Source organism: Choloepus didactylus, chromosome 6, assembly GCF_015220235.1.
Source record: "Choloepus didactylus isolate mChoDid1 chromosome 6, mChoDid1.pri, whole genome shotgun sequence".
In the NCBI taxonomy this organism is placed as follows: Eukaryota; Metazoa; Chordata; class Mammalia; order Pilosa; family Megalonychidae; genus Choloepus; species Choloepus didactylus.
In genome coordinates this window covers 88,454,223-88,464,469 of record NC_051312.1, presented here as the reverse complement: position 1 = coordinate 88,464,469, position 10,247 = coordinate 88,454,223, and the positions used below count along the sequence as shown (strand labels likewise).

At 39.4% G+C, this 10,247-nt stretch overlaps 1 protein-coding gene across 1 annotated transcript in view; it reads left to right on the top strand.

Annotated features, from left to right (window-relative positions):
• Window positions 1–7,879: 7,879 nt before the first annotated feature.
• PGM2L1 (phosphoglucomutase 2 like 1) overlaps window positions 7,880–10,247 on the top strand; it is an 83,480-nt gene continuing 81,112 nt past the window's right edge. The window contains exon 1 of the mRNA XM_037840630.1: window positions 7,880–8,314. Coding sequence (XP_037696558.1) covers window positions 8,204–8,314 — 111 coding nt within the window. The 5' untranslated portion in view covers window positions 7,880–8,203. The remainder of the gene's footprint in view (window positions 8,315–10,247) is intronic.

Sequence of the window (10,247 nt, the reverse complement as noted above, 5' to 3'; positions counted from 1 at the left end):
TTGGGTATCCACATAAATTTTATCTAGAAGCTGCTAGAATTAAAGTAAGCAAGAGTTATTATTGGAAATGTAGCAACAGTCACTCATGTTAAGTCAATTTTCTTGTTGCAGAGTGGCCTTGTCTGAGCACCGTTTATATTCACTTAGTTATGTTCAAATCGGAACATCATGGTCTGGCTTACCAGCATGGCTGTTTTTCACTTTGTCTGCATTGGGAAGGGAATATCCAAGGTGAGAGAGGTGTCTTGGGTACAAAAGCTAAGGAGACACTCAAACTCAGGTGCCTCCTTTGCAATTCCACAAATTTAAGAGTGAATGTCTCCTTACATTCACATCCTAAGCTCCTGACCTGCCTCACCCTAGTCCTTGCCTTGTCCTGCATTCCTCTCCCCTTGCACTAAGATAACCACCTTTTTATAAATACATAATTTTTTAAAAAGTAAAAAGAGAGTGATGGCCTGAACTCGGCTTGACTGCAGCACTTCAAGGTAGTGGCAAGACTTTAAAGGAGATGGCTGTGTAACCTAGACAAAGGTTTGGGGGTTCGGAGCTTCAACCAGAACTCTTGGTAATAGCCTAAGAAGGGCATGCAGGTCATTCTGGAGACTTCAAGAGACCACTATGGTCCTGGACAATGCAGTAGTTAGCAGAAACCCTGATGAACTAGAGATACAGGCTTTTTGTTTCCCCCAGCATCACATAAAGCCCGAGTGGGAAAAGGGGCCCCTGATATTGATCAAAATTTAATTTCTGACAGAATGAGTGCTTTCGAGTATTGTAATTAGATTTATAAAAATATCATGGCATTTTCCTCTTCCAACAAGTGATCCAATCTAGGATTAGATATTGCATTTAATCATTATATCATTATATCATTATATCTCTTTCCCTCCTTTAATTTAGGACATTTCCACAGCCTTTTATTTTTTTTTTTTTTTTGCCTTTATGATACTGACATTTTGAAGAATACACACACACCCTTTTAAAAAAAGTTTATTAGAGGAGTTATAGGTTTACAGAAAAATCATTCAGAACATACAGGGTTCCCATAACTCTGCCCTCCAAATACATAGTTTTCCCTATTATTCACATTTTGCATTAGTGTGGTAATTTAGTACAACTGATGAAACATTACTATAATTACATTATGAACTATAGCCATAGTACACAACTTTGTGTTGTAAAGCTCTGTTCTGGCAACATATATACAACCTAAAATTAATAATTTTAGCAACTTTCAAGCATACAATTTAATAGTGTTGAAAACATTCACAATATTGTGCTACCATCATAACCATGCATAACCAAAACTTTTCCATCACCTCACAGAGAAACTCTGTACCAACTGAGCATTAACTTCCCATTCCCCACCCCTACCCCTGTCCCTGGTAACATGTATTCTAAATTTTGACTCTATAAATTTGCATATCCTAATATTTCATATATGTGAGATCATACAATATTTGTCCCCTTGTGTCTGGCTAATTTCACTCAACATGATGTCTTCAAGGTTCATCTATGATGTTGCATGTTCAGAACTACATTCCTTTTTATGGCTGAATAATATTTCATTGTATGTATATACCACATGTTTTTTAGTCATTCTTCTGTTGATGGACATTTGGGTTGCTTCCACCTTTTGGTTATTGTAAGTAATGCCATTATGAACAACAGTATACAGTTATCTGTTTGAGTCCCTGCTTTTAATTCTTTTGGGTATATACCTAGAAATGGATTAGCAGGTCATACAGTAAATCTATACTTAACTTTCTGAGGAACTTTCCATCACCTGCACCATTTTATATCCTCACCAAAAATGTACAAGGGTTCCTATTTCTCTACATCTTTGGCACCATTTATTATTTTCTTTTTTTTTAATAGTAGCCATTGTACTGGGTATGAAATGTTATCTGGTTATGGTTTGGATTTACATTTCCCTGATGGTTAATGATGTGAGCATCTTTTCATGTGCTTAATGGCCATTTGTATATCTTCTTTGGAGAAATGTCTATTGAAGTCCTTTGCCCACTTTTAAATGTGGTTGTTTCTCTTTTTGTTGTTGAGTTGTGGGATTTCTTTACATATTCTGTATATTAAGCCCTTATCAGAGGTGTTTAGGGTTTGCAAATATTTTTTCTCATTTTGTAGGTTGTCTTTTCACTTTCTTGATAATATCCTCTGATGTACAAAAGTTTTTAATTTTGATGAAGTCCCAATTATCTATTTTTTCTTTTGTTGCTCATGCTTTTTGTGTACATGCCCTTTTAATTTTTAATAGAACATTCAATATTTTGGATTTTTCTGATGCTTTCTCAAGATTAGATTCAGGTAATACATTCTCAGCCAGAATACAGCATATTATCTGTTTGAGTCCCAAACAGATACATAGGTAATGTGAGTCCTTCTCAGGTTATCACATCTGGAAGCACATCATATCCATGTTCCTCACTGGTTATGCTAATTTTTAGGACTTAATCAACATGTAATCCAATTTCTCCATTGTAAAATTTCTGTTTTTTTTTAATTTCTTGCAACTAATAAGCAATCCATTCACAGATGCTTAATGACCAAGCAAATATCCTGCTCCTTATCAAAATTTCTTTCTAGATTCAGCATCCATTTATGATTCTTGCCTCACATAATCTTTATTTGATGGTTGCAAAAAGATAATTTTCCAACTCCATCATTTTCTATTTTTAGTGGCCTTTGGCATTCTACTGTAAGCAGAGTCTTCTCTTCCTCATTTTTATTTATTTATTTACTTATTTATTTAGATATGGATTCATGATTTCCTATTTTTCCAATGGGTTATAATTCATCAGTGTACTTAATTATTTCGACTTCAAATTGCCCCGGATTTAGTCAGTGAGGAGTCCCTTCAAGCTGGCTTCTGTGTTGTTGTGACATGCCCTCTTCATTTTGAGGAGCACTTCCTTACTCTCCGATATAAGAAGATATTCCATGCTCATCATGTATCCATCCTGCTGCTGCCCTGGAATCAGTCATTTCTCCAAGCATAGCTTTCATGTGAAGTTTTGAAATGAGACTCGCACACTTGTTACAAGATATAGATCAACAGTTTGGGTGACAAATACAAACTAAACTTTGCTTTTTATGTTTTCATATCAATTTTATTAAAATTATATATGCATATGAGCCCTCTATCTCGGGATTTGCCCTTATGAAGTTCATTACTGCAAAGGAGAGGCTAAACCTGCTTATAATTGTGCCTAAGAGTCTCCCCCTGAGTGCCTCTTTGTTGCTCAGATGTGGCCCTCTCTCTCTCTAGCTAAGCCACCTTGGCAGGTGAACTTATTGCCCTTCCGCCTACATGGGACCTGACTCCCAGGGGTGTAAATCCCCCTGGCAATGCAGAATATGACTCCCGAGGATGAATCTGGACCCTGCATCATGGGATTGAGAACACCTTCTTGATCAAAAGGGGGATGCGAAAGGAAATGAAATGAAGTTTCACTGGCTGAGAGATTTCAAATGGAGTCGACAGGTCACTCTGGTGGACATTCTTACACACTATATAGATAATAATCCTTTTAAGATTTTAATGTATTGGAATAGCTAGAAGGAAATACCTGAAACTATCAAACTCCAACCCAGTAGCCTTGACTCTTGAAGACAATTGTGTAACAATGTAGCTTATAAGGGGTGATAGTGTGATTGTGAAAGCCTTCTGGATCACACTCCCTTTATCCAGTGTATGGATGGATGAGTAGAAAAATGGGGACAAAAACTAAATGAAAAATAGGGTGGGGTGGGGGAAATGATTTGTGTGTTCTTTTTTACTTTTATTTTTTATTCTTATTCTGATTCCTTCTGGTGTAGTAAGGTGGTAACTGTGAACAGTTGATTGTATACAATGGATGATTGTATGGTATGTGAATAAATCTGAATTTAATTTAAAAAATTATATATGCATAAATAAAGCAAGAAAAATAAATAAAAGGCATAAAGATTGGAAAGGAGGAAGTAAACTGCCATTATTCACAGAAGATATGATTGTGTGTAGTAGACCTTAAGGAATCCACAAATAAACCACTAGAATTAAAGAAATTAGCAAGGTCACAGGATACAAAGGCAGTATAAACACTTTAGTTATTCAATATACTAACAACAAACAATTGAATATGATTTTTTTAAAAAATATGATTTACAATGACATAAAAAATCATCACCTACTTCCTTCCTCCTCAGTCTCATTTGCTGGTTCCTCCTCATCTCCCTGGAGTGCCCTAGGGCTCAGTTCTTGAGCCTCTTCTCGATCTACCTTCATTCCCTAGGTGTTTTCTTCCAGTCTCATGGCTTTGAATATATATTTATAGAATTTACATCTCCAGCCCCTTACCCTCATAATTCTAGACTTGAATATCTAACCGCCTCTTCAACATTTCCATTTTGATGTCTAACAGTCATCTCAAACTTAACATGTCCAAAAACAAACTCCTGATCTCTCCCCTACCCCACTTCACTGAACTTGTTCCTCCTACAGTCTCATTCCTTACCTCTCAACAAGTAGCAATTCTAATTCTTCAGGGAAAAATCCCAGAGTCATTCTTGCCTCTCACTTTCAATTCATCAGCAAATCCTCTCAGTTTTATCTTCAAAACATATCCAGAATCTGACCTCATTATTTCCCTGGCCAAAGCCACCATTATCCCCTACCTGGATCACTGTAGTAACTTGTTACTAGATTCTGTTTTTGTCCTTTTCCCCCTACATTCTATCCTCAATACAGCCAAGGTGATACTTTTAAACATTAATCAGATCATGTCACTGTTCAGAAATGCTCTAATACCTCCTATCTCAGAGTGAAATCCAAATCCTTACAATGGGCCATAAGATCCTCTCTAATCACTCTTCTCCAACCTTCCTAGCCTCCTTGCTGTTGCTTGAACATGGCAAGCATACTCCTGCCCCAAGGCCTTGTCACTTGCTATTTCTTCCATGTGGAATGTCCTTCCTCCAAATATTCGTATGGCCCATTTTCTCATGTCCTCTGACCTCTGTTCAAGTGTCTCCTTATCATTGGTAACTTCTCTGAACACCTACCTATTTAGACTCTCGCCCCCACATTCCCTGTCCTCTTTACTCTGCTTTATTTTTTTTTCCCATAGCATATATCATCACATGTTTACTTGTCTATTTATTGTCTTCTCTCCCAACTAGAATGAAATCCCCATGAGAGCAGTGTCTTTGTTTTGTTCACTGATTTATCTTTAGCAATTAGAACCGTGCTTGGCTCATGGTAGGTATTCGATCAATTTTGTTGAATAAACGAAGGAATGAATATAAATTTACTTTCCAAATCTAATATTTTAGAGTTCTATAATAGTTTTGTTAATCTTTTTACAGTGATCAATAATCCTCAAGTAACAAAAGAAAAAAAAAGAAAAAATGAAGAAAAGATCTTTTTGCAAATTCCTACAGATAAGAAAGTTTCTGAGTTTTCTCTGACTAGGAAAACTACTATACTCCCTCTTCTGGACACACTTAGATACTGCTCTAGAATTTGATGAATTCCGAGTTTTCTTGGGTACCTTTCAAAACTGAAACAATAAACTGAAACTCCTGGGTAAGGTTTTTGGCAACCAATTTTTGTCAGTCATGACCTTGCTGAGAAAAGTGAAGGCTGGTTGACTCTGGTATTGACTTAAAACTTGTGGTTTCCTGTCTTCTACACTTGTCCTATATAATTCCATCTCTCGAAAGTTGCTCAGAGAATTATCTTATTAAAACCACTGTTTATCAAATTTGAATGTGCATATAAATAATCTGTGGCTCTTGTTAAAATGTAGATTCTGATTCAGTAGAACTGGGGTGGGCCTGAAATTTTGTATTTCTTAATAAGCTCCCAGAGGATGCTGATGCTCCTGGATCTCCTATTTCCTTGGCCACCTATATCACAATCACCTAGATTTTTGTTTAAAATGCAGGTACCTAGAACCCATCCCAAAGTACTGATTCAGAATATCTGAGTGCAGTGTCCAGGAGTATACATTTTAAATTCCTAGGGAGATAGATTTGAGAACCACTGGTCAGTGGGTCTAAAAAACCCTCTACCTTTGTTTCTACTTATTTATAGTCTGTCTCTCAAAGTTCAGTGCAGTTCCCTCCTTCTTTGTGATGCTTTTATTGGCCACTCCAGAACTGAGTTTTTAACAATTTTCTGCAGCAAGCATTTGCTATTTATGATGGGCTATTGCTTCTTGAAAATATCCTGTATCCCAGTCAGATTTTATTTCTTGACAAGAACAATTAGGTTATATAATTCTTGTAGCCTTGGCTCCTAGCAAAACGCATTGCAAATAGTAAATGTTAAATTAATATTTGTGATGGACAATACTGGTGATGATAATGGAGGATGAATTTTTCTCCAGGACACATGGTTGTTTCCCAGACTTTGTGTGATTAAAAGAACCTGCTGATTCCATAAAAAAACCACATGACTGCTTAGCAAAATTCTAACGCCCAACTAAGGCACATTATTTTTCAGGAGTTGATAAGTACTGCAATCCTTTGGTATCTTGGTATTTTGGGTTTTATTATGGTAAATGGCACTTTAAAGGAAAGAAAGTAATGCTTTGCAATTATGTCTTTTATCTGTGAACTTCAAGTACAAACAAAAGCTAAAGGACTCTAAAGCCATTTATTAAGTTACTGTGCAGCCATGCTGTAAATATTCTACACTCTCCTTACAAAAAAAGCTGACTAGGGAAAGAGTTGTAAGACACCTGGTCAAATTCATAGAACCACTGTAGAAGGCCAAGACAAGAAACCCAGGAGCAGCAGGGTGTCTGACAGATAAACACTTGCTTTTCCTGGACTACAAGTTGTGTGATTCAAAAGGCGGGGCATTTCATAGAAGAGAGGAGGCAAAGATGAGAAATTGAAGATGATTTCAGCTTGGAACAACCAATTTCTTCTTCTTATGTATTACCATTACCCTTTGCCTCTCTCTTATGGTGTCTATATATTCTTAGTTATGTTATAGTTAAATCCAGACCCGTCTTCCCTCCTTAACAGCTTCCTTGTCTATTTTCCAATCATCTTGTTCTCCCTACCACCTAGTCCACGGTAGCAACAGTATAAAAAGAACTGCCGTCTGAGAAGATCTGAAACGAGGTTGGCTTGAAATCTAGTTCCATGATTTACGAACTCAGCTTCTTTGAAAAAGGCGGTTCACCTCAGAGTCAGTTTCTTCTGTGTGAGTAATGAGAAGACGCATCATGCCCACTTACCTCACAGGATCCCTGAAGCGATAGAATTCGATTCGTAAAACATAAAGCATTAAATGGATACCAGTTGTTCCCTTACTGTTTCATTCCTGGTTTAATATAATTTAATCCTAGCGACACATTGCGCAGCATCACTAACAAGGACAGGGCGTGTCCGCGGGGAAGAGCTTTTAGGTAGATATTTTTTCCTTTGAGGAAAAGGAGTGCGTGAGAGTGCCGGGTATCGTAGTCTTTGCAGTGGTCTCCGCAGGCTTCAGCGAAAGGAAAGAACTACGACTCCCGTCAGGCTGCGCGGGAGTCGAAGCGCACCCTCCCCTCCAGGCGCGTGCCCCAAGGCGAAGCCGGTGCCTGAGCGCGCGTCGGCGACCAGCAGAGACAGGGCTGAGGTGGGGCGTTAGTGCTGGCCCTTCCGGGAGCCTGAGGAAAGGAAACGCGTGGGCATGTGTGCGGAGGGTAACAAGAATAAGACGCCTGGCGAAAGGCATGTTAAAAAATAGAAAGAGACGTGCTCCTACTCCCTCCTCCCAAGCTTAAACTCGCGCTACTGCGGAGGTATCGGGAGCGCGCTCCCGGGCTCGAGCGTTAGGTCCTGAGGGCTTAAATTAGCAGGGGCGGGGTCTACGGTGTGGGGGCGGAGCCTACAGCGGCTGAAGCCGCGGCAGTGGCGCGGGCCGCGACCCAGACATCTGGGACTGTTGTTGTTTTCGCGGCGGGACTGCCTCAGTCAGTTCCCCCAGAAACCGGGAGCTGGTCTGGTCGGTAGCGGACGGCGGTATTCCCTAGTCTGGCGCTTCCCCGAAGCTGCGGCCAGAGCTGGAGCAAATACCCGGCGGTTGGTCTCCGATGCCCTTCAGTGAAGAGGGGGTGTCTGGATCCTGGTGAGCGCACCTCAGGTACCCCCAACTCGGTGTCTTCGCCAGCCTCCCAGGCCTGCGCACCCCAATTTGGCTGCCATGGCTGAAAACGCAGAGGGGGACCTGAATTCCAACCTGCTTCACGCCCCCTATCACACTGGGGACCCTCAGCTAGACAAAGCTATCGGACAGTGGCTCCGCTGGGATAAGGTAGGTACCTGCTCGGCGCGGCATCCGCTACCTCCTCCGACCCGCCCTTTCCCGTCCCCACCCAGTGTTCCACAGGCTTCAGAGGAGATGACTGGGGCCACCGGGCGGGGGCGTGCAGAACGGGCGTTGCCACCCACCTTTGCCTGGGCTGCCTCCCACGGACCGTCTGAGCTGGGCAGGGACATTTGCAGTCACTTCCTTTTGCAGCGCGCTCAATTGCAACCCCCCCACCCTCACCACCCCCCCCCCCATGAAGTGCGTGTCATCTCGCTTTCTCAAAAAAAAAAAAAAAATTTAATCATTCTAGTAAGTTATACCCTTCACTCAGCTATTTCCTTTCCCCTTTATTCTCCCTTGACTTCCTTCTCTGTAAACCTGAAAGTGGTTTTTGGCACCCTTCTTGGTCGTTCTAACCGCTATCTGCTTTATTTCTAATCTGGTGTGTTTCCACCTTCTGTGGCTAGGTAGTCTCTGGTCTTTTTTCACTCCCTGGTATTGTGTAGTATCACCTTTTGCTCTTGAGAAAGGTAAGGGTTCTCTTACCTCTTATTTCTTTCTTTTCCCGAGAGTTATTTTCCGGAAATGTTCTGTTCAAAGAATCACGTTTTCCAGTTTTCATTTGATGTTCCTGATTCCCCTCCCCAAGTTGTTGCAGAGATTACATCTTGTACAGGCATATGGTGTGGATTTGTGAGCCAAAATTAAAATACAGCTATCTCACTTGTAAAAGAAGCCCCTAGTGGCTGCGACAGAGGAAGATGATCCAAGCTTTTGCTTGGGCAAGTGCATAAAATGCACTTGTTGAAGAAGAGAAGGCAATACATTTAAAATGGAATTAATAATACTGAATCAAAGAATTAGTATGGTAGTATGTGAAATCGTGTTGTACAAAAAAATTTCCTAAAGGATTAGTTTTCTGAACAGGTTTTATTTTCACTTTATTAATTCATTCACTCATTCAACAAAAAACACTTATTGAACATCAGGTAATATTCCAGTCCCTGTTAGGCTCAGGGGATACCAGTGGTGAGCAAAATGGAAAGAGTTCCTGCCCTCAACAGCCTTCCCTTAGCAGTTAGGAAGACCAACAGATAAGCAATTACAATTTATAGATCGTTCCAAATGAGATACTGAACTGGAGATCTAACCCCTTTTCTTATTGTAGGATTTGACCATTTATATAATTTCTCAAAATTCAAGTGTGCATATCTGTGGTATCCTGTTTATCATTAAGATGTTCAAAAATGCAAGTAACTTTAATGCCATTCTGCCAGTATTTATTAAATGCCTGCTGTGAATATAGAATATCTTGTTGTGGAAGGATACAAAAGAAGTGAAGATTCAAAGATTGCTTTTCTGCTTCTAGTCTATTGTGGAGGAGGAAACCTAACAGACATAAAGGAGCTAAGTCTTGCATAGGGTAAAATGTCATAAACGACAAACTGAATATATATATATAAATGTCTGCAGCAGGGAAAACTAAATTACAAATGAATTTTGCCTTTATATGTTTTAATATGATTAATTGTTTTTGTTTAAAAAGCCATCTGCTTTCACTAGTATTTGTCAGTAAATGATTGTGATTACACATATGTTTCCCTAAAGTGAAAAGGAAAACATAAAAGTCAAAGCTGCTTGTAGTAATCCAACACAATTTAGTTTACTAGTAACTATCACAGATGTCAAAGCCTTTGGGCTTTTCACAATAGGAATTTGGTTTTCGCTGCCATAGATGAGGTCTTTTGTTCCTTTAGGTGCCAGTTTAACTACGTTTTTCCTAATGGTCTCTTGTTTGATTTTCAAAGGTTGGTTGAAATGAATTTCAATAAATATTTATTAATCATCTGTGTTTGGCCTAGATAATGTTAGGATAAACTGAAATATAAAAGGATGATAAAATGCATGTAGACATAAAAAGATAATGCTAGGGTAA